This window comes from Zootoca vivipara, chromosome 7 (assembly GCF_965207765.1).
Source record: "Zootoca vivipara chromosome 7, rZooViv2.hap1.1, whole genome shotgun sequence".
Classification (NCBI taxonomy): Eukaryota; Metazoa; Chordata; class Lepidosauria; order Squamata; family Lacertidae; genus Zootoca; species Zootoca vivipara.
Window position 1 is genome coordinate 64,995,423 of NC_142590.1, and position 25,038 is coordinate 65,020,460.

At 46.5% G+C, this 25,038-nt stretch overlaps 1 protein-coding gene across 1 annotated transcript in view; it reads right to left on the bottom strand.

Annotated features, from left to right (window-relative positions):
- SHISA4 (shisa family member 4) overlaps positions 1-23,352 on the bottom strand; it is a 31,719-nt gene extending 8,367 nt beyond the window's left edge. The window contains exon 1 of the mRNA XM_035123821.3: positions 23,038-23,352. Coding sequence (XP_034979712.1) covers positions 23,038-23,095 — 58 coding nt within the window. The 5' untranslated portion in view covers positions 23,096-23,352. The remainder of the gene's footprint in view (positions 1-23,037) is intronic.
- Positions 23,353-25,038: the final 1,686 nt, after the last annotated feature.

Here is a 25,038-nt window from a genome sequence, read left to right on the forward strand (position 1 = left end):
TGCCTTTAGATCCATTAGTTTAGTAGCTTAGCATATATTAGCATATATTATTTTACTTCAAAGTTTATCAGGCCTCAATAATTTGTCAGAATTGTGATTTGTTCGGGAATTCCGTTTTCAAAAAAAAAAAAAACAATCTTTAGTCTCCTCACCAGTCTTTTTATCGAGCTTTGTTTAAGTTCTTTATCTTCGCAGTTGCTGTGTTTCTTCTCCCGCTGACCGTATAATTGCTCTTAAATTCTTTACACAACTTATCTGGCGTGCTGTGCATTTTCAGGGTATACAGTTAGCTTAGTCCTGCGTCTCTGATTTGCATTAAGGCAATTAATTCATCAGAGCATCGGTTGGCATAAATTGGTCGGTCTTATTCAATATTACTGGGGCTTCTGACATCTGCTTTAATCGCGTAGATTCTGCCTGCGGCATTAGCTCCCGCTATTCTGCCCCGCGGTACTAGTTTTGGAATTTAGTAAGGGAAATACTATGGCTCCAAAGCGTAAGCAAGCTGAGTCTGCAGCTGCACCTGCAAGGAAGCGTGCCATAACTGCGAATGCCACTTCCAACGAACCCACGTTTAATACCATTTCTGTTCCCCCAGAGGCCTTAGCTAACCTTTTTTCAGGCTTCCAGAACTTCTTTAAACAGGTTTCAAGGCCGGGGGCTTCAATACAGGAGCTCCCTGCAGAGGGGTCTCAGGATATCATCGCAGATACGCCAAGAGAGGACGAGGCGCGCCCTGGTACCTCGGCTTCTTGTAGCATGGCCTCGGCTTCTTGCAGCACGGCTGGGGCTGGCCGCATTGGAACCAGATCTCAAACAGCTGCCGCTGCGCCCACAACCTCCTCTGACCCTGGAGGCTGTGGGCCTTCCACGCCTAGCAATAATAATTCTGCTTCCCAGTTATCCCTAGGTACCCCTACTTGTTTGCGCAATCTTTCCCAGGATACCCATTCTAGGTCAAGGAGCTTGTCTTCAAACACCACCTCCGATGGCGAAAATCAGGATCCTGCGCCGCTAACGAGTTCCAAGAAGAATATGGAGCAGTCGGAGAAAGAGGCACCGCAGAGAACCAGCAAAAAGAAGACCAAGAAGACTAAGCATGTGGATCCCCATGATGATTCAGGTACCTCTTCTAGTTCGGAGGATGAAGACCACACTTTAGAGGGTTATTGGGGCGAGGGCGAGGAACTTGTGGGCTTGCCCGTTTGGGCGCACGAGAGGCGCGCAAACTCGCACCGTAAGACATTCAACGGTACTCTCGAATGGAAAGATGGTGCATTGGTACCAGATGTTAAGAAATCCACATTTGCGTCTTCGGATTTCATTCTAGGTAACCACTTGTCTAATAAAAAGCGGAACAGAATCCTCAATGGGGATTATGTTGACATATTTACACTCCTCCCCCCAGCTAAGATGAAGGGTAAAGGGGAGAAGAAGAACAGTTATGGCAAGCGTAGATACCGGGAGCCTAGAGCCGAGCGTACCTTTGAAAACTGGTTGGACGGTTTTCAAATTTATATGGGCACCATTGTGGCATGCTATCCGAAAAGGGCGATGCATCTCCTGGCCTATATGGCCCACGTCAGAAAAGCATACGCCCTGGCCGGTGAAGGCCCTGCATTGCTGTATGACGAAGACTTTCGTCGGAATGCCTCTTTGTTGTCTAGTACCAGGTGGGACTTAAGGGACCAAAATTTCTGGGGCGAGCATGTGGGCCCATACATCGAGAAGAAGCAGCCGGACACATTCCGATCTGCAAGGCCAGAATTTAAGAAATCAACCCGCCGCCTTGTGTGTTGGGAATTTAACAAAGGCACTTGCGGAAGGGCCTTTTGTAAATACAGCCACGAGTGCGAGAAATGCCAGGGTTCTCACCCAGCCACGGCCTGCTTCAAAGGCAGGCAGTCCTTTCGTGGGAGGCGTGGTAACTTTCAGCAGGGAGCCAGGGGTGGATCAGCAACCGGCCAGGGCGCATCTGGTAACCGCTACTGATCGGTCCTTGGCCTTGGCTTTCTCCCCTATTAAGCTGGACCCCCTTAAATGTTTGCTACAACATTACCCTAATAGCATGGCAGCCAAATATCTATGGGAAGGTTTTTCCTCAGGTTTCAGAATCCCAGTTGTTATTCCCCCCATGTCAGGTGAACCACCTAATCAAAAATCTGTAAAAGAGATGCCCGAGGTCGCTAGGAAAAAGATATCTAAGGAGGTTACGGCAGGAAGAGTCGCGGGCCCATTCAGCACACCCCCTATTTTGAATTTACATATTTCTCCGTTGGGCATTGTTCCTAAAAAGAATCCAGGTGAATATAGACTCATTCACAATCTTTCTCATCCTAAGGGTTTTTCGGTTAATGATGGCATCCCCCAGGAGCTGTGTACGGTCAAGTACGCATCTTTCGATCAGGCTATCAAACTTATTAGGCGGTTTGGCAAAGGCGCACTTCTGGCAAAATGCGATATCGAATCAGCCTTCCGCCTTTTACCAGTACATCCTCAGGATTTCAGGTGGTTGGGCTTTAAATTCGAAGGGGCGTACTTCGTAGACAAGGCCATGCCCATGGGCTGCTCAGTGGCCTGTTCGGCATTTGAGACCTTTAGCACCTTCCTGGATTGGGCCCTCCGTTTTAGAACAGGTTTGGGGGGTGTCACACACTACCTGGATGACTTCCTTTTCTGTGGAAAAGCTACTAACAACGATTGTGCTTACCTCCTAGAAGCCTTTGCCTCATTAACTGCATATTTGGGTGTTCCTCTTGCTGCAGATAAGACGGAGGGTCCTGTGTCTACTATAACATACCTGGGAATCGAATTGGACACAGTAGCACAGACTTCACGGCTACCAAAAGAAAAGTTAGCAGCCTTAAAGCAGACTATTTCAGAGTTGCTACCCCTTAAAAAAGTAACCCTTAAACAGATCCAGTCCCTCCTGGGCCATCTCAACTTCGCGTGTCGGGTGGTATCTCCCGGGCGCCCCTTTTGCGCCAGATTGGCCAGATTATCGGCAGGCCTCACAAAACCTCATCACAGGGTGCGCCTTAATAAGGGGGTAAAGTCCGACATGGAAGTATGGTTGGAATTCCTTGATAATTTTAACGGGGTGTCCCTTTGGCAGGATAACTTGAGGCTCCAAGTGGATTTCCAGGTACAGTCGGATGCTGCCGGCTCCAGCGGATTTGGCGTTTATTTTCGTGGCCGGTGGTGTGCGCAACGGTGGCCTCCCGAGTGGCAGAATAAACCTATTACCCGTGATCTAACCTTTTTAGAATTCTTTCCCATTGTTGTAGCTGTACACTTATGGGCAGAGGAGTTCAAGAATCACCGTGTATGCTTTTGGACTGATAACCAGGCTGTCGTTGGCGTCCTTTCCAGGCAATCCTCCCGATCATCCAGGGTTACGGCCTTGCTACGTGCCTTCGTCCTTCTATGCTTAAAATTAAACATTTATTTCTCATCCAAATTCGTGCCAGGTGTCAATAATGATATTGCGGACGCTTTATCTCGTTTCCAGATGGACCGCTTCCGCTCTCTAGCGCCAGAGGCTCAGGAGTTGCCGGAGGCTTTCCCGGAACACCTTTGGAACCTTGGGAACGAGATGTCTTAGAGGGAGTATTGGCGTCGGTTGCCCCCTCCACTCTTAACACCTACAAGAGAGCTTGGTCCGATTTTAGAAATTATAGGATGAAAACATTGGGGTTGGGTCCTAATCTCCCCCCCAATAAGCAAGAGGTCCTGATGTATCTGGCAAACTTACGGCGCTTGGGCAGGGCTCCTAGGACCCTTCAAATTCAAACTGCCGCCATTTCCTTCTTTAGTAAAGCTAGCTATTCCATTGACCCTTGTGCGGATTTCTTGGTCCGGAAGGCTTTAGAGGGTTGGCGCAGGCTTCAGCCTCCGCTTAAGGATTCCCGCAAGCCAATAACCTTTGACATCTTGATGGAAATTCACAAACTTCTCAGGGTCCTTTGCTGGTCCAAATATGAGGCCAGACTATTCTCCGCGGCCTTTTCAATCGCCTTCTTTGGTGCCCTCAGGGTCGGCGAAGTGGTTTGTGAGGGAACATCCAGAAAATTCAGGAGGGGCATTCTCCTCTCAGACATATCATTATCCAGCAAAGAATTGGTAGTCTGCATTCGGCAATCTAAGACTGACCAGCTAGGAAAAGGTACCTTAATGCGGTTACCCGCTACGGGCCAGTTCGGGCCTTGCCCTGTAAAAGACACCAGGCGTTTCCTCCATCTGAGGCCCCCTTCGCCTGGCCCCCTGCTGATTCACACAAATGGTTCCCCCTTAACACGCCACCAGTTCACGCGCGTCATGCGCCGGGCAATCGCGGCTTGCGGCCTAGCCCCCTCTGAATTTGCAGCCCACTCCTTCCGCATTGGGGCCGCCACTACCGCAGTACACATGGGTTTGTCGGCTGAGAGGATTAAGGATATGGGCCGGTGGAAGTCTAAAGCATACAAGGGATACCTCCGTCCCGCTAAGTAGTTTCCCCCTGTCACTCGTGGCTGCCATGCTTATGTTTTCCTTTACTTCACTTTCAGGACAGCTAACTAAGATCTGGATGGTGGGCCATAGCATCATGTACTGGGCCCGCGCACGCGCTTGCGAACGAAACCTCGGTCCTAATCTCGGGCTGCCACGCGGTTTCAGAATCACTTGGATCACTAGACGGGGCATGTGCTGGTCCGAATTCCTACCAGCGGTAATGGCCAAGATTGCCTTGTGTGGTTCCCCCGACTTCATGGTGGTGCAACTTGGCGAGAACGATCTGGCATATCGAAAAGGCCAAGACTTAAAATGGAATATATTTAAGGACTTTGACGACCTGTTGGCTGCTTGCCCGACCGTGACCATCTGTTGGTCGTCGCTGCTTGAAAGGCGCATTTGGCGCGATTGCGTTTCTCCAGCCGCTGTGAACAAAGCAAGGAAATTTCTGGATTTGGCAGTGGCCAAAAAGGTCCTGGCCTTGAATGGACTGGTGATTCCACACCCAGCTATTACCTTCCGGGAGGAACGTTTCTATCGCACTGATGGCGTGCATCTTTCTGATGATGGCAATGATGTTTGGCTGGCTGATGTCCTGGGTGCTATTAGGTATTGGTTGCGGAGGTAGAGGTATTGGCGGCGAGCCCTTTCGGGCCCGATTGGCGGTAGGCATTGGATTATCTCTTGAAGGTCCAGATGTGGTGGGGAGGTTGCTGCCATCACCTCCCCAAAATGCGGAGGGGTACTCCCTTAAGGAGTCCGAGGGGCGCTGCCAAGTCCGAAGCCGTGGAAGGTGAGGGCCAGAAGGCACGACCCCTATCGGTGGCCCCAGGATGGGTACCTAGTTGATGTGCATCGCAGGGCCCATCCAACGGTGGTTAACCCTTCACAGACTGCCAGCAGAGCGGGCTGGAGTCAGATATAGTCGGTTAGATCCAATGCCTATGCCAATACCTCCTTTCTTCCGTAATCAATAAAGTTGTGGCCTATTCGACCCATTAACCTTAAGCTATGTGTCCGGTGTCTTTATTCCTTCCGGGGAGGCGGCGTGTATTGCCACACAAAATCTCTTCCCGGCTCACGGGGAGGAGATGTTGTGGGCTCACGCAGCCTTCACGTGGGGGGGGGATTGGCTAGCATCCCCCCCAGCCCATTGGATGCTCCCCTGCCGCGTCACGCCGGCGGTGCGTCCAATCAGGGCGCACCGGGGGGCGGGGCTTACCTATATAGGTGAGCCCGCGGCAGGAGCTCGCCCTCTTTCTCCGGATTCAACCCACCTTTTTCTCCCACCCACTCCCCCCCCGTCAGGCAGGGTTCTTCCTTGACGTTGCCTACGGACTTCGGTCGGTCGCCTATTGGGGCCGGGTAGGAATTTTCCCACCTGGCTAATTGGCTCAGGCCAGGTGGTTTTCGCCTACCTCGTGGTAATCGTCACAACTTGGGTTTTGGCGGTAGGCATTGGATTATCTCTTGAAGGTCCAGATGTGGTGGGGAGGTTGCTGCCATCACCTCCCCAAAATGCGGAGGGGTACTCCCTTAAGGAGTCCGAGGGGCGCTGCCAAGTCCGAAGCCGTGGAAGGTGAGGGCCAGAAGGCACGACCCCTATCGGTGGCCCCAGGATGGGTACCTAGTTGATGTGCATCGCAGGGCCCATCCAACGGTGGTTAACCCTTCACAGACTGCCAGCAGAGCGGGCTGGAGTCAGATATAGTCGGTTAGATCCAATGCCTATGCCAATACCTCCTTTCTTCCGTAATCAATAAAGTTGTGGCCTATTCGACCCATTAACCTTAAGCTATGTGTCCGGTGTCTTTATTCCTTCCGGGGAGGCGGCGTGTATTGCCACACAATGGAGGGTTAATGTGATAGTGTTTATTCCTAGAGGTGTTTTATTCCTAGAGAGGTGGAAGAGCCGACAGAGAAGAAAATGACTAGGGCAATCTGTGCAGGCCATAACTGGCCAAAATAGCCACCCAGCAGGTCATCCCAGGGAGGGAAACCAACCAAAAACTGAACAGAGAGAACATGAGATAGGGGTGTTTTGTTCACTGTGCAGATGCCTTCATTTTTTTAAAAAAAAAGTGACTAAAGCAGGCTATTTCACAGTAAATTCCCTACCAAAGAAAGAACAGCTGGGTCACACTAAGTGAGACAGCAACATTTTCGAATTCTCTGTGGCTAAAGAATTCCCATAAATAGAAGTGGTGTGCAACATAATAGCTACCACAAGGTACTTTAGACAAAAAAGTTTTGTTTCCTCTGAAGGGAGCTAGTAAAGATATAGCAAACCAAGATAAAAATGCACTTGAAAGTTTCCACTGAAGCCCTCTATTTTAAATGGACAAGGGAGTATCGACACCCTCTATACATCAACTGGAACTCCTAAAATAGCTAATGCTTAATCTTCATCCAGTTTCTAATCCAATCAAAGCAACACTGTATCACCTATCAAGTTATCATCAAGAGTCCTAATGCTAGTAGTGTCCTTTGCAATACAGTGGAACCTCGGTTTATGAACACCTCGGTTTATGAATTTTCGGTTTACAAATGCCACGGACTCATCTGGAACGGATTAATTCACTTTCCATTACTTTCAATGGGAAAGTTCGCTTCAGTTTATGAACGCTTCAGTTTATGAACAGACATCCGGAACCAATTGTGTTCATAAACCGAGGTACCCTGTAAATGCAAAACCTCACATGAACTCCTCTCCTTTGTAAACCAGGTAAAGGTAATATTTATTTATTCCATACTGCAGGGGAGCCCCATCTGATGAAGCATCTTGGGCCCAATGGCAAAGCTTCAAAGTGACAAGTGAGGTGGGAAGCTGGGCAAAGAGACCCAGGCAGGCTATGCTCTCCAATATGCTATTCTCTCTGTAACAAATCCCAAACTCCAAAGCAAATTAGCATTAAAAAAACATAATATCAGTGTCAGGGCTATTCAGTGTATTGTACAGAATGTCAGAAGTATGACTGTCTGCCTGCTGGACAGACGTTGTGGGTGCTCAATGCAATGAGCTCCTGGCCTCCAGGTAACACGTTTGTTGTTCTAGAGTAAAGTTCTCCCAATAGGGATATGTAAGAAGCTTTTGGCACACTTTCGCCCTCTTCAAGTTTTCAGTTCCTACTTCAATTCCCTTCTCCTTTTCCCTCAGAAGCAAAAACAATTTACCAGACAGCCTCCAATTCCCTATGTAGATACATGTCCTGAGCAAGAGAAGTAACAAATCACTGGGACCATCCAATAAATCCAAATGTTGGAAGGATAGACACAGCACATAGTTAAATGGCACACTGTTGAAAGGCGTTGGGATGGCCACCAATCTGGATGGTTTTTAAAGGAGATAAGACAAATTCATGCAGACAAGTCTATGGCAACGCTCACTAGCCATTATGGATATCAGAAGGAGTGTGCCTTGGCATACCAGTTGCTGAGCATTGCAAGTGTGGGGGGGGAAGAGTGCTGTAGACTAGATGGGGCTATGGCCTGATCCAGCAGGCTCTTCTTTTATTCTTTTCATGGGCTGTATTAACTCATTGTCACCCCTTATCTGCAGTTAAACAAAATGTAGAACAAAACTATTTTTCCTGTTGTCCAGACAACATTATTATTATTATTATTATTATTATTATTATTATTATTATTTATTTATACCCCGCCCATCTGGCTGGGTTTCCCCCGCCACTCTGGGCGGCTTCCAGCAAATACCAAAATACATTAAAATATCACAGATTAAAAACTTCCCTAAACAGGGCTGCCTTTAGGTGTTTTCTAAATGTCAGGTAGTTGTTTATCTCCTTGACCTCCGATGGGAGGGCGTCCCACAGGGCGGGTGCCACTACCGAGAAGGCCCTCTGCCTGGTTCCCTGTAGCTTTGCTTCTCACAGTGAGGGAACTGCCAGAAGGCCCTCAGCGCTGGATCTCAGTGTCCGGGCTAAACGATGGGGGTGGAGACACTCCTTCAGGTATACAGGACCGAGGCCGTTTAGGGCTTTAAAGGTCAGCACCAACACTTTGAATTGTGCTCGGAAACGTACTGGGAGCCAATGTTGGTCTCTTAGGACCGGTGTTATGTGGTCTCAGCGGCCACTCCCAGTCACCAGTCTAGCTGCCACATTCTGGATTAATTGCAGTTTCCGGGTCACCTTCAAAGGTAGCCCCACGTAGAGCGCACTGCAGTAGTCCAAGCGGGAGATAACATGGTGCACATGTAGCCATTCTGCTTTTAAAATACTGTAAATAGATGAGGGGGCAGGTGCTGAAGTCACATGCATGTCCTTCCTTCTTGGAAATGTAGATGAGCATGCATATATAAAGCCTGTCGCAGGCGAGAAAAATCAGACACACATAGATCATATTACATCAGACCTGGCCATGAGTCAGGGCAGCAGGGGAACAGGAAACTGAAACTCCTCCGCTCTTTGAGACATGTAGACTGGGCAGCTGCCGTGGTTTTATATTGCCACCTAGAGTATCATGTTTTGGGAGTTCATACTCACGCTCCAAGTCCCCTTCTCTTCCAAATGTAATCTCCACATATGGAACATGGTCAGCCGCCTTGGAATGGATGGAAATGATGCATGCCCTGCTCTATATACACAGCGGGGCTTTGATTCATGAAACCTGCCTTATCCAGCCAGGTCCAGCTCCTTATTCAGGAATCCCACCCTTCTGCCATTCTGCCTGTGACCTTTGGGCCATAGCAACTGCCACAAGCTCTCATATCTTTTAGGAAATTTTTCCCGATACACTAGGTGCATAGAGCATGCAGGGTCTGCTCGTATTTTAGCAGTTAGGAAATTATCTAGTACTTTTAGGCAATGATGGGGCAAATCGGCAAATCCATCCAATGCAAGCTTATTTCAATGCCATCATAATGACCTGCACTTAAACCATAAGTTATTTTAATACATTTTGTTTTCAAACTATGCTGAACTTCTGAAGAAACTGTGATAACCATCTGTCACACACAAGCTATTTTATTTACTTATCATATTTTGTCCTTTCACCAAGTAGCTGCAGATGATGCACATGATTCTTACCACCACCACCACTCTATTCTCACAACAATCTCAAGAAAGAAGATTCCACCTAAACATTAGGAAGAACTTCCTGACAGTAAGAGCTGTTCGGCAGTGGAATTTGCTACCAAGGAGTGTGGTGGAGTCTCCTTCTTTGGAGGTCTTTAAGCAGAGGCTTGACAGGCATATGTCAAGAATGCTTTGATGGTGTTTCCTGCTTGGCAGGGGGTTGGACTGGATGGCCCTTGTGGTCTCTTCCAACTCTATGATTCTATGATTCTATGAATCCTGTGAGACAGGTTAAGTTTCAACATCACACAGTGAGCTTCATGCCCAAGTGGAGATCTGAACCAGCCCTAGTCCAAAACACTAACCACTACACAGCACTATATTTTTTGACAAATGTTAGCCCCTTCAACATCTGCAATTCTAAAAGCAGCCCTTCCCCAACATGCAAGCAATTCGCTTACAGAGAAAATGTATTCTCACCACTCCACAGAATCTAGAAATGTGTTTGTAATCTCTGGCAGTAAATACAAGATTAAGGCAAATCTCAAAAGTAATGATCTGATGATTACCTAATAAATACTGTTCCCATACAGTGACTTCTGTCTTTGTACTTTTCTTTGTTTGCTTCCTTTTTGTTATGTTTGCCCTTTTCTCTTTGTAATGAATCAATAAAATATATATACATTCTAATAAATGCAGTGACTTCCCTTTACCTGGGATTTGCTTGGTGTCCCCCAGTCCATGGAAACTGCATTTATTATTTATGAACATATTTTGCATTACTATTATTACGGTTGTTATTGTTGTCATTGCCATTATTTTATTACGTGCCCTTCACCCTATGTCACCCAATTAGCACTACCCTCTTAGTCAACAATAAATGTTAAAATCATTTTTTTTAAAGAACCCTAGAAGATAAACAGAAAGAAACCTGCATTACAAAATCAAACCATTACATAAAACCAGGTACAGCAAAACATATATGAAAACAACAGAGTCAAAAATACCAAAAATCTTTAAGTACCGGTAATCTCAAAATGCCTGGAAAAAATAAAACAAAATAGACAAACATGACCTAGATGCCTAGGCGAGATTTGAAGATGTTTCACATTTGGGATGCCATTGCTGAAAAGGCCCTTTCTCTGACAGTCCCCACTGTACCACCCACAATACAGACCGACTAAGAAACAGTAGCTAGAAGTTGCATGGCTTTGTGGGTTAAAAAGTTGAAAAACAGCCACGAGACCACAGAACTACAGGGCTGACAGATACCTAAAGGTCATAGCCACCTGATCCAAAAAACATAAATGGAAATATACTGGGTCTCAGGAAAGACAATCTCATCAAGGGTCCATATTTGCTGTGCTCACTCACTGAGCCAGGACTAGCAGCCAGGATAGGCAATATATGTGCCTTTTTTTTTTTTTTTTTTTGCAGGAGGAACAGCTGCACCTCCCTTTCTCACTCTCTCTGCAGACCACAGCATCACTCTTTCCCCTGGCACTGGAAGCCCAGAAAAGAGAAAAGGGTGTGCATAGCCACCATTAACACTCTCATATTACTTCTTCTATAGGGTTTGAGGCATGCAGTAGGAATAGCTCTGCGGTGACAGGATGGAGAGGTAGAAAAGCAAGCTAATACAAGCATAGCTTTTAACACATAAGCTATCCATCTGTAGGAAGATTTGGACATCAGAAAGGAATTTATTCAGTGTCTTCCAGCCAGAAATCTGAATCTATTTCAATATTTCAGTATTTCAATATGATCTTAGAGATGCTCGTACAACAGACTTGTTTTTGGCTAGGTAGTCGATTTACTAAGTTTAATCACTCTTTAGCATTTTGTGCAGAGATATTGCCAAGCATGGGAAAAGCATTCTTGTAACAGAGCTTGAATAATTAACGTTTCTGGCACCAACTCCTTTAGTGCAGTAAAAACATCTCTTCCTTATGCAAAACTGGAAAAAAGGAACAACCACTCTCCTAGTATTATCGGGATCATAAGCAACTCTTGAGAGTCCCATGGACTGCAAGAAGATCAAACCTATCCATTCTGAAGGAAATCAGCCCTGAGTGCTCACTGGAAGGACAGATCGTGAAGCTGAGGCTCCAATACTTTGGCCACCTCATGAGAAGAGAAGACTCCCTGGAAAAGACCCTGATGTTGGGAAAAGTGGAGGGCACAAGGAGAAGGGGACGACAGAGGACAAGATGGTTGGACAGTGTTCTCGAAGCTACCAACATGAGTCTGACCAAACTGTGGGAGGCAGTGGAAGACAGGAGTGCCTGGCGTGCTCTGGTCCATGGGGTCATGAAGAGTCGGACATGACTAAATGACTAAACAACAACAACAAAGCAACACAGATCCAAGACAGAAACAAATGTCTATAGAAAGATAAGCATAGGTATGGACATCTTTAACCGAACCATCTAGCCAGATCCACTCAGAGGTTTTTCAGAATAAAAAGGTCTTCACCAACCACCCAAAGGCTAAGACAGATCCAATCAACTTGATAAAAAAAAAATCTGCTTCTACAGCTTGCAGATCACAAGTGCACATAATGTGGGGGTGGGAGTAGGAATCTCAATATGGAAGTTGTGCCATGTTGCCTCTGAAGCAATACCTCACAGTACTGTACCTGGTCATTAAAATGGTACCACAGATGGTACCATGGACAGCACCACCAAGATGCACAATTGGATGCAAGAAACTCACATTAAACCTAATACAGTGGTACCTCGGGTTACGAACTTCATTCCGGAGGTCCGTTCTTAACCCAAAATTGTTCTTAACCTGAGGCACACTTTTGCTAATGGGGCCTCCCATTGCCACCGCACCGCCAGCACGCGATTTCCATTCTCATCCTGGGGCAAAGTTCGCAACCCAAGGTACTACTTTGTAACAAGGCTTCTGTCATGAGCCATGATCTCAAATGTCATATTTCTGCTCAGTCTCCCCCTTAGAAGCATAGACTGGTAGAGTTGGGAGGGATCAAAAGGGTCATCTAGTCCACCTCCCTGCAATGCAGGGATCTCTTGCCTGATGTGGGACTTGAACCACAACACTGAGATTAAAAGTTTCATGCTCTACCGACAGATATCTGACTTCTTCCATGCCTCCCCGCCCCTGCTTTATTTTTCCTCCCTTGCTGTCAGGATTTCCCTACCTTTAAGGGTTCCCAGGCTTCATTCTCCCAGCTTCCCCCCACCAGGAATTTTTCATTCAGCCTTTCACATTTAGCTAGCTACAAAAGAATCCACTCTTGTTACCGTAAGTAGATTCATTTCTCCTACTGTCTCCACCATGGGATTATCTTGTCTCCCTTTGATGAATACTTGTCTGATATACATCTTCATCTGATTATCCTCAATTAAAGCATTTACCTCTGAAGCCACCAACTCCCTCTCTTCCTCCCCACACACACACCAACAGCAAGTGAATACATCCTTGATCCTCTAAGAAGGTGAAAAGGAGCAGCTCAGCTGCAAGAACACAGACATCATTTAATGACTAAAAGGTAAAGGTAAAGGGACCCCTGACCATTAGGTCGAGTCGTGACCGACTCTGGGGTTGTGGCGCTCATATCGCGTTACTGGCCGAGGGAGCCAGCGTACAGCTTCCGGGTCATGTGGCCAGCATGACAAAGCCGCTTCTGGCGAACCAGAGCAGCACACGGAAACACCGTTTACCTTCCAGCTGTAGCGGTACTTGCACTTTGACGTGCTTTCGAACTGCTAGGTTGGCAGGAGCTGAGACCGAGCAACGGGAGCTCACCCCATTGCAGGGATTCAAACCGCCGACCTTCTGATCAGCAAGCCCTAGGCTCTGTGGTTTAACCCACAGCGCCAACTGCATCCCTAACATTTAATGACTTATCTTCCAGATAGTTTTGGACAACATAAAGCATCTGTTTTTCAAGACTTCCAAGTTTTTGTTCTGGTTTTTCCTTCTCTTTCAATTCTTCCCCCCCCCCTTTTTTGGGGGGAGGGTGTTGCTACAGATAATGAGGGGGGAAATAAACCAATATCAAAACAAAACAAAACAGAAAACCCAGACAACCGGTCTGCAGAAAGGACTCTATGAATTGGAAACAGATATGCTGTATGTACTTTTGTTATCCAAGAAAATCTTTTAATAAAAGCAATTTTTGTTAAAAACAGGAAACCCCAAAAAATGGCACTGCATTGTACATATAATTCCAGGGGCTGAGTTCTTTTAACCAGCTTTTAAATGTATATGCCAGGGGGGATGCAGTATTTCAAATACCTGTAGTTATTTGGCAAGGAAAAGACAGAACAGCTACTTTTGAAATCTGTGGGATATGAATAGAAGAAGAATGTTTGCTTTAGAAAAAATACAGTTCTAATGAAAGATTACACTGAACCCACTTAAGACTCCTGCTTTTGTGTACTGGCGATAGGGGTGGTGTGTTTCGCAAGAGAAGAGGGTGGGGAGCTGCTTCCTCCTCTGGCCTTTTTACCGTATCAGTAAGGAAGCTCCTGCTGCCCAAGCTGCTTTTCTACCCAAGAAAGGAAAAATATATAGGTATCACAGATGAAAAAGCAGTCAAGAGAGTAATTTTGAACAGTAAATTGGCCATGGTTAAAGAGACTCTTCTACTCTTGATCACAGCCTTCCATGGCTGCTTTGATTTTTAAAGGAAGAGGCTATCACTGGAGACCAACCCTCCAGATCTTGCTGGGCTACAATACCCATCATTCCTGACAGCTAGATATGGTTGGAGTTGATGGGAGTTGAGTCCAACAACAACTGGAAGATCATAGGCTCTCCGTCCTGTCTGGCCTACACCCCCACCTGCACACTCATTTTGCTCTATAAATTAGGTTTCCACCCCCTCCTTTTTGTGCCATGAGGAGAGCCCCTGGTTTAAACTGATTGGTCTGCCACCATTATGTGTAGTTTGAGCCTCAGTTACATAGATTTGTGGCTGACATTTTCTCCAACCACACTGACTTGCTCTTGCCAGAACCTTTCCTTGATTTTTTTTTAATTAAAAAAACCCATCTCTTTGCAGCTGTATTTTGTGTTGGAAATAGCAGCATGACTTCTGTGTGTGTTTTTAATTTTTTCAAATTGAAAGCTGCTTTGAAAACTTTTTTAAATCTCAAGTGTGGGGCAGAGACTGTGGGTGGAACTCAATTCAATGTAGCACTAATGAAGGAAACAAGGTTTACTTACACAGTGGGACATTTCCCCCTGCACACCCCCTAAATCTGTTATGGGATTCCCCCCCCACAACCCTCCAGAGAAGATTTAGGGGGCACAGGGAATAGGAAAGGAGGGAAATTCCACTGCATGAGCAGACCTCATTCCATGCATGCAATGCCTCCATTGAATTCCACCCTATATCTAAGGCAGAGTCATTTGACTTGGGATAGATCTTGGGTTACTCCTCTACTGAACAAAACTACTGCCACAGACCAAACACAACAGACTGTTACAGACAGAGCCCCTAATGAATATTTCCCAAAGCACTGGAGAGGTTTTTCCGCCCTATAAGCACTTTAGCTTCAATAATCAAGGGTTTTCCTTCTCCTCAGTAGAAAAACAGGACAAATGAACATTGGGGTGCAAGAAAAATAAGCTTTCTTCTTTCTCTAGGAACTGTTATGGAAGTAAATAAAGAAGCTGGGTAGAAGTCAGTGTCTGAAATCAGCAGGAAAATTGTGACTTATTAGTAAGTCAGTTTGGTGGTTGGACGGTAAAAAAATTTTTTAAAAAAGGTAAAGGACCCCTGGATGGTTAAGTCCAGTCAAAGGTGACTATGGGGTGCAGTGCTCATCTCGCTTCAGGCCAAGGGAGCCAGCTTTTGTCCACAGACAGCTTTCCAGGTCATGTGGCCAGCATGACTAAACCACTACTGGTGCAAAAGAACACCATGATGGAAACCAGAGTGCACGGAAAAGCCGTTTACCTTTCTGCTGCAGAGGTACCTATTTATCTACTTGCACTGGTGTGCCTTCCAACTGCTAGGCTGGCTGAAGCTGGGACAGAGCAACGGGAGCTCACCCCGTCGCACAGATTCAAACCACTGATCTTCCAATCAGCAAGCCTAATTAAAAAAAGGTTTAGACCACTGAGTCCAGTGGTTTGGACAAGGACCCGGGAGATCAGGGTTTATATCTCCATTCATGAGGCTCACTGGAGGACCTTGGGCCAGAGTTGTTGTGAGATTGAAATGGGATGGGGAAGAACAATGTGTGGCACCCTTAATTCCTTGGAGGAGAGTTGGGATATAAATGTAACAAACAAGTAATATCTGAAGAAGTGTGCATGCACACAAAAGCTCATACCTATGACAAACTTAGTTGGTCTCTAAGGTGCTACTGGAAGGAATTTATTTTATTTTTTGTTTCAACTACGTCAGACCAACATGGCTACCTACCCGTAACAAGTAATAACTCTAACGGGTATGTTAAGGGATAAGAAATCTATATTAAGTTAATTTGAGACAGCAGTCTGGGACAACAGTCTGGGGAGAGACCATTTTTCAGGATTGATGAATCAATTCTGTATCTCTCTCTTGTAAATATCATTGCTGACATTTACTTTGTTAATCCTAGTCTCATTGTAGCTATCAGCACAATTTTGAAAACAGCACCCCACAAGAGAGACAGAGTTTATAGATTCCATACAGATACTGTTTCCATAAAACATGCAGAAATATATTTGAGGCACTCTAGTACAGCGTTTCTCAACCGGTGTTCCGCGGCACACTACTGTGCCGCGAAACACTGGCTGGTGTGCCGCGACGAGAAGGGCGATTTGCACTGTCACGTCGCTGACCCGCCGGAAAGGAAGCCGGCCGGGTCACGACGCGAGGCGAGCGCCCGCATCGTGACCCGGCTGGCTTCCTTTCCGGCGGGTCAGCGTTGTTTATTGGCGGGCGCCAGGCACGTGACAATGCAAATCGCCCTCCTGGGGAGGAGGAGGCAGGCGGGAAGGCTGCGCAGGGCTTCCCTTCGCCGGGCCAGAGCGGCGGCGGCTGCCTGGGGCAGCTGGGAGGGAGGCGGCGGCAGCTGCGCGCCTGTGTCTGCCCGCCTGGGGTCTGTCCCTGCTCGCTCCGCGGGCTCTGCGCCTGGTGGGTCCGCCTGGCTACCACGCAGCAGTTCTTCAGCGGCATGCTTTACCGGTACGTCTCCCCTCCAAACTAAACTTAATATAGGGCGGCACAGAGTTGGTGTGCCGCGGGATTTGTTTTCATAGAAAAGTGTGCCGTGGCCCAAAAAAGGTTGAGAAACACTGCTCTAGTACTACTTGTTCCCTATAGCAATAGTTGTTACCATAGGATAAAATTTGTAAAAGAAACAACAAGTGCATTCCTGCCGATACAGGCTTTCCATTTGCTTTAGATTTAAGGAAAAGCGACTATGGGCAAATTATTGGAGGGGCCTTAGTTCAGTGACCGAGCACACAACTGGTACATAGAAAGCCTCACCAACCCCTGGTACCTCCAGTTAAGGAGAAATACTTCTGCCTTACTACAATGAGAGAGCTGCAGCCAGTTGGAATAGACAGCATCGGGGGGGGGGTCATAGGAGCCAATTCCTAGGGGCCGTGGGGGCTTCGGCCCCCACAATAAAATATTTTAGGGGGCCAGGTCCCTGCAAAGTTGATGGACATTCCCATTCAATTGGTGTGTCTGCACTGCGTTATGTGATCAATTATGTGGGGCTTACCTGGGCCCCCGCAATATTTTATTCAAGTTGGCACCCCTGATTGGGGTAGATGGCCCAATGTTCTGAATAAGGCAGCTTCATATGGTCACAGAGGTGCCTAATGTGAAAATGCTCAGCGTTTCAAGCGTGCAAAAGTACACTTAGTATGTTTCACTCCCAGTTCTTCCATAACATCTAACATGTTAGTTTTTCATAAGCGTTCAACGCAGGAGTGTATAAAAATATGCGGTCCCCCACTTCTACATTCTGAAGTGATATATTCCTATGTGGTAAGTAGCAATGGGAAGGGCCATAGCTCAGCAGTTCAGAGTCTGATTTGCAAGCAGAAGGTCCCAGGTTCAATCCCTGGCATCTCTCCCCCCCCCCAAGTTTCATAGGAGAGTTGCTGCCAGTCAGTGTAGACAATACTGAGCCAGATGAACCAGAGGTCTGACTCAGTATATGGCTGTTTCCTGTGTCACAATTTCCCCCCTGAGTATTTGAATCAGCTCTGCAAACCTCATACTGCAAAGCAACAATCTGAATAGTCAATTAAAAGAGCATTAGCAATTACACTCTGACTCTTTCTATATACCGGTAGTATAGTCAGATAACCCTGCTTTTGGGGAAAATAGAAAGGAATTATTGAGAGAATCAGACAGCAGCATGTTCAGTTGCCAGGAATAAGTTACTGCATGCACTCAAGTCAATGCACAAATCCACATTTCTAAAAAAAGAAAGGAAAGCATAGTTATTTTTGAAACTCACACTGAATAAGACATTTAATTCTCTTGGTGCCCTCTAATTACAGGTTTAACATCCTTCCTTAGCCACAGACAAAAATTACCCACAAAGAACTCAATGGGGACGTGGCAGGAAATGGAAAAAGGGTCCAGCAGGTAGGCGTTGGGATGTGCATTTTCACTGGCTTCCAAGAGATGCCCAAGATGCAGCAACAGAATGCATGGATGGATGGCAGTGATCACAATACCTACAAAGTGCAAATACCATTGAAAGTTTTTCCCTGCACAAACTCCACTGAGATGAATAGTCACATAGAATCATAGAATCATAGAGTTGGAAGAGACCACAAGGGCCATCCAGTCCAACCCCCTGCCAAGCAAGAAACACCATCAAAGCATTCTTGACATATGGCTGTCAAGCCTCTGCTTAAAGACCTCCAAAGAAGGAGACTCCACCACACTTCTTGGCAGCAAATTCCACTGCCGAACAGCTCTTACTGTCAGGAAGTTCTTCCTAATGTTTAGGTGGAATCTTCTTTCTTGTAGTTTGAATCCATTGCTCCATGTCCGCCTCTCTGGAGCAACAGAAAACAACCTTTCACCCTCCTCTATATGACATCCTTTTATATATTTGAACATGGCTATCATATCACCCCTTAACCTTCTCTTCTCCAGGCTAAACATACCCAGCTCCCTAAGCCTTTCCTCATAAGGCATCGTTTCCAGGCCTTTGACCATTTTGGTTGCCCTCCTCTGGACACGTTCCAGCTTGTCAGTATCCTTCTTGAACTGTGGTGCCCAGAACTGGACATAGTACTCCAGGTGAGGTCTGACCAGAGCAGAATACAGTGGTGCTATTACTTCCCTTGATCTAGATGCTATACTCCTATTGATGCAGCCCATAATTGCATTGGCTTTTTTAGCTGCTGCATCCAGTTACAAATCCACTGAATGGTAGCATTGTCTAGCCCGCATTTTACCAGCTTCTTTACAAGAATATCATGGGGCACCTTGTCAAAGGCCTTGCTGAAATCAAGATAGGCTATATCCACAGCATTCCCTTCATCTACCAGGCTTGTAATTCTGTCAAAAAATAAGATCAGATTAGTCTGACATGACTTATTTTTCAGAAACCCATGCTGACTTTTAGTGATCACAGCATTCCTTTCTAGGTGCTCACAGACCGTTTGCTTAATGATCTGCTCTAGAATCTTTCCTGGTATTGATGTCAGGCTGACTGGGCGGTAATTGTTTGGGTCCTCTCTTTTCCCCTTTTTGAAAATAGGGACAACATTTGCCCTCCTCCAGTCTGCTGGGACTTCGCCTGTTCTCCAGGAATTCTCAAAGATTATTGCCAGTGGTTCTGAAATCACCTCTGCCAGTTCTTTTAATACTCTTGGATATAATTCATCTGGCCCTGGAGACTTGAATACATCTAAATTAGCCAAGTATTCTTGTATTACCTCCTTACTTATTCTGGGCTGTGTTTCCCCTGCTGAAACATCTGCTCCATATTCTTCAGGTCAGGCATTGTTTTCTTTTTTGGAGAAGACTGAGGCAAAGAAGGTATTGAGGAGTTCTGCCCTTTCTCTGTCCCCTGTTCGCATTTCACCAGCTTCTCCCCTAAGTGACCCCACTGCTTCCTTGTTCTTCCTTTTGCTACGGACATACCCATCAAAGCCCTTTTTGTTGCTTTTAACCTCTCTAGCAAGCCTGAGTTCATTCTGTGCTTTAGCTTTTCTGACTTTGTCTCTACACACGCTGGCTATTTGTTTGAATCCCTCTCTGGTGATTTCCCCCTTTTTCCATTTTTGGTACATATCCCTTTTAAATCTTAACTCAGTTAAAATTCTGACTTTGTCTCTACACACGCTGGCTATTTGTTTGAATCCCTCTCTGGTGATTTCCCCCTTTTTCCATTTTTGGTACATATCCCTTTTAAATCTTAACTCAGTTAAAAGTTCTTTAGATAGCCACCCTGGCTTCTTTAGGCACCTTCCATGTTTCCGTCTCATTGGTATTGCCTGAAGTTGTGCTTTTAATATCTCCCTTTTAACAAACTCCCAACCATCATGAACTCCCTTCCCTTTTAGTATTACTGTCCATGGGATTTTACCCAGCGTTTCTCTAAGTTTTCTGAAGTCGGTTTTCTTAAAGTCTAGGATTTGAGTCTTAGTATGCTTGGTTGCTCCTTTCCGCTGTATAATAAACTCCAGAAGAGCATGGTCACTCCCACCTAATGATCCTGCCACTTCTACCCCACTAACCAGGTCATCACTATTGGTTAGGACCCGATCTAAAATGGCTGATCCTCTTGTTGCTTCTCCCACTTTCTGGACAATGAAATTGTCTGCAAGGCCAGTGAGGAATCTGTTCGACCTTATGCTCTTGGCTGAGTTTGACATCCAACAAATATCAGGATAGTTGAAATCCCCCATCTCACTTCCTTTTGAATGCTTGGCCATCAGTTCCAGGAAGGCATCATCTGTGTCCTCAGTTTGGCTTGGGGATCTATAGTAAACTCCCACAATGAGATCGCTGTTATTTTTCTCTCCCTTAATTTTGACCCAGATACACTCAACTCGGCTTTGAAGTTTTAAATCCTGGATCTCTTCACAGGTATACACATCCCTGACATATAACGCTACTCCTCCTCCTTTCCTGTTTGGTCTATTTCTCTGAAATAGATTGTATCCACATTCTTGCATGGCTCCGATTCACTTCAATGGAGCACACTCAGAAATTTTCAGTGTTTAGTATGGCAAGTTTCTTATATTTGACTTTTTTTCTGGCTCCTAAAACCAATCCATGAATTTTACTTGTTTACTTGGAAAGATTATATACCACTTAATACAAAAAAATAAGGATTGTAATTCAGTGGTAGAGCATTTGCTGTGCATGCAGAAGGTGCCTGGTTCAATCCCTGGCATCTTCAGGTAGGGCTGGGAATGTCTGAAGTCCTGGAGATCCACAGTGTGAATGATGCTGAGCAAGATGGACCAATGTTCTGGCTTGGCATAATGAAGCTTCTTAATATATCTAAAAGTGGTTTAAGATCCTCATTTTAAAAAATTACTAATTGAAGGAATACAGTTTGGGTGTGATACTCTCCATAGGGTGTCTGCCTCCATAGGAATAAATCCAGAGAAATTCTACAGAGGCAAACATCACATCGCATATAGGAACAGAAGAAGAGCTGTGCTGGATAAATAATAAATATATACATACAGTACATACATACATACATACATACATACATACATACATACTTTGTCACTGTACCACTTGTTTACAGTGAGATGAAACAAGCCCCACATCCCCCTCCCGCAATCTCTCAGTCCTTGTTTCACTCTGGATACTGTCCTAAAACCACCAACCCCGAACATGTTGCTGTCTTCCATTCACAAGCCTCACGGCCCATGGGTAAAAACTGTTATTTAAACCTGTTGGTGTGGCTTATCATGCTTCTATATCTCCTGCCTGAGGGAGGAGATTTAAAAGGTGCTGGCCAGGTTGTGAGTCATCCCTGAGAATGTTTCTTGAGGCAAGGGTCTCCCACGATTCAGGGGACAGCTCACGAGAACTGTCTTCACCACAGGTACTCTGTCCATGGCTGTCAAACAAGCATAACACACCGTAATGCAGTATGAGTGAACACTTTCTATCGTGGACCGATAGAAGGAAATCATCAGTTGCTGTCCAACCTTGTTCTTTCTCAAGAGCCTAAGGAAAGGAAGTCTCTGTTGGGCCTTCCTAACAACCTGGGCTGTATTGACCTTCCAAGTTAGGTCTTCACAGCCCCCCCCAATATACAACAGGGCTAGCTCCCCTTTCTTCCTCTGAAAGTCCAACACCATCTCCTTTGTCTTGCCAATGTTTAGATGCAGATTGTTCTCTGAGCACCATGTGGATACCTTTTGAACCTCCCCCCTGTACGCAGATTCATCGCCGCCTGTAATAAAACCCATTATTGTGGCGTCATCAGACCAAAGGCCCATCAAGTCCACCATTTTGCCCCTACAGGGGCCAGCCATATGCTTATAGGATGTCCACAAGCAGGACATGAGTGCATTGTGATAGCCCTTTCCCCAGGGCTCTAATTCTCCAGCAAGTGAGCATTGCCTCTGACAATGGAGGCAATAGATAGTCATGTTAGAAGCCATTGGCGGCCCTATCCACTATCTATTGTTCCTTTGTATCTGAAGAAGTGTGCATGCACACAAAAGCTCATACCTATGACAAACTTAGTTGGTCTCTAAGGTGCTACTGGAAGTATTTTTTTTTTGTATTGTTCCTTTAGTCCCCCTTTTAAAGCCATCCAGGTTGGTGGCCATCACCACATCTACCTGTAACCAATTCCAGTTTTAACTACCTGCGCTTTCAAAAAGCGCTTCCTCTCTGTCCTGAATCTCCCACCACCCAGCTTCCTATACTCAGAGAGGATTAGGAAACTCCTCTCCATCCACTTTCCCGCCACACCATGAATAATCCATACACACCTCTGGTTAGCTTAAGTCTAAGACGTAACTCCCAAGGCAGAAAACCTTGAGAAATATACGGGGGTGGGGGTAGCCCTCAATTCACAAGCAAGCAGCAGCAAAGGGCGCACAGACAGAGCCACCATGTGGGGATCTGCTGGGATCGAGGCTTCCTCCCAACTAATGAGAGCTGTGTGAGCCCCCCCCCCGCTTCTTTAACCCAGTCGCGATATAGGCATTTTGCACATGCTCAGAGGCGTGGCTTCTCAGGTTGAAAAAAACAATCTGGGGAACAACTTGCCCCGGGTTCAAATTCCGGGGAAGAAACGTGTCTCTCCCCCGCGCGCCCCAGCTTTTCCTCCTCCCAGCAGAGGCGCGCCCAGACCCTCCATATTTCCAGGGGGGCGCCAGGACAAGACTCCACAGGTCGGGCTCGAAGCAGGCGCGCCACCCAGCGCCCCGTTGTTCTCCTCGGGCGGGAGGAGGAGGAGGAGAAAGGCACCTCGGGCGGGGCAGCGTAGCCCTGGGGCGGCCCATCCTGCCCCCCTCCCCGCCTCGCCCGGGCGCCCCTTGCCTTCCCTTCCCCGCGCTTCTCTCGCCTCCACCGCCTCACCGAAGGTTGCAGCAGCCAGACTGCAGAGCACCATCGCCGCCAGGCCCCAGGCTCCCATCGCGACAGCTCCCGACGGCTCAGACCAGCTCGGCGAGCCCCAGGGCGACGCTGCGGGAGAGGGCGGGAGCGGAGAAACCGGATCCGAGCGGAGCGGGGGGCGACGCCTCCTCCTCCTCCTCTTCTCCCGGGAAGGGCGGAGAGCCTCACCCTGGAACCTGGAGCAAGCCGCCCCCACTGGCGAGCCCGACGACCAGCCTTTGAGAGCCAGACGCGGAGGCTGCTCCGCGATGCTTCCCCGCGGTGCTTCTCCTTGGCGCCGCTGGTGGCGGGGGGGGGGGGGCGAGATCGAGGAGGGAAAGAAGGACTAGTCTCCTTGGCAGCGAAAGGCTGGGAATCGATGGCGAGAGGTTGGAAAGTGGCGGGCTTTTAGAGCCCCACGTTTTGCTAGGTATGCGAGAGAAGAGAGCGGTGGAGGGCGGGAAGGATGCCCCACTGCAGAATTTATACCTACTGCGATTTTTGCGCGCCGTGCGTTAGTTGGGCATTTCATGGCGACGTCGTGCAATAGCGCCATAAAACACCATACAGAACTAACACAATTACGGTCGAGTCCAGTCAACATACTTAACATTTCCACAGCTGCTAGCATCAACAGCCACCCAAGGCTGTGTTGAACAAGGGAAAGTTTTAACATGCGCCGAAATTGTAACCAGGCACCCATCATTTTCTAAGTGCTTGCTGGCTGTTTAATTCTCTGTTCTAGGACCTTTCCTGGTCTCAACGTCAAGCTGATCAATTGGTAGTTGCTTGGTCCAACCAAAAAAACAAAAAAACAACCTTTTCTTTTGAAGATGGGGACATTTGCCTGCCTTCAGCCCACAGGAACCTCTAAGAATTTTCAAGAATATAGACGGAGCCTCTAAGATTGCATCTGCAAGTTCCTTGGTGAAACTCGGAAAATTAGAATATCGTCCAAAAGTGCATTTATTTCAGTAGCTAATGCAACTTATTATTATTATTATTATTATTTTATTTTAATTTTTACAAATGCTTTCTTTTGGAAATTCCACAGTAATAAAACAAATAGTTACAATAATACAAAAATAAACATCGCTATTACATTTCATTAATTACATTCCATTTATAATTGACCCGCCTAATGACAAATAATTACAATGACAACAAATAAAGGCTTGACATATCTTGCTTTGCATGTCATGCATCTATCTCATATATTGGTTTCACCTTTTAAGTTGTGTTACTGAAATAAATCACTTTTCGACGATATTCTAATTTTCCGAGTTTCACTTGTAGTATTCCTGGGTGAGGTTCATCAGGCCCTGGAGATATGAATTCATTTAAAGTAGCTACGTGTTGTCTTATCACCTCTTGGGCTGCAGCTCCCTTTATGAATTATTTATTCTATCATCACCAGGTTGTTGGGCACTTACTTCTTTTTGGGCAGAGCGAAGGCAGAGGCAAAGTAGGTTTTGAGCAGTTCCACTTTCTCCTCTGGCACTCAATAGCATCTCACCATGCTTAAGAGTCACCTGTGTGGTACACATACACCTAGGTCCCCAGGTACATACTTGGGAGCATCAAACTTGAAAACAACCAAAACCCTCCCCACTATGGTTCCTTAGTATCATCTCACCATGGCCTGAAAGAAATGTATTCAGCTCAGCTATCAGAGGGCAAGGTGCTTTGTTGCAGAAGGAGGTTCTGAAGTCATCCAGGTGAACCAACCTTACCAAGCTTCCACCAAACCTATTCTCATTCACAAACTAAGTCTGTGGGCAAAATCATCCAAAACAATGAATTCTACAGTTCCTTGGTCATACTACAAAAGCCCAGATACTTATTCTGGGTAAAATGAGAATATGTAAAGGTAAAGGTAAAGGTACCCCTGACCATTAGGTCCAGTCGCAGACGACTCTGGGGTTGCAGTGCTCATCTCACTTTACTGGCCGAGGGCGCCGGGGTACAGCTTCCAGGTCATGT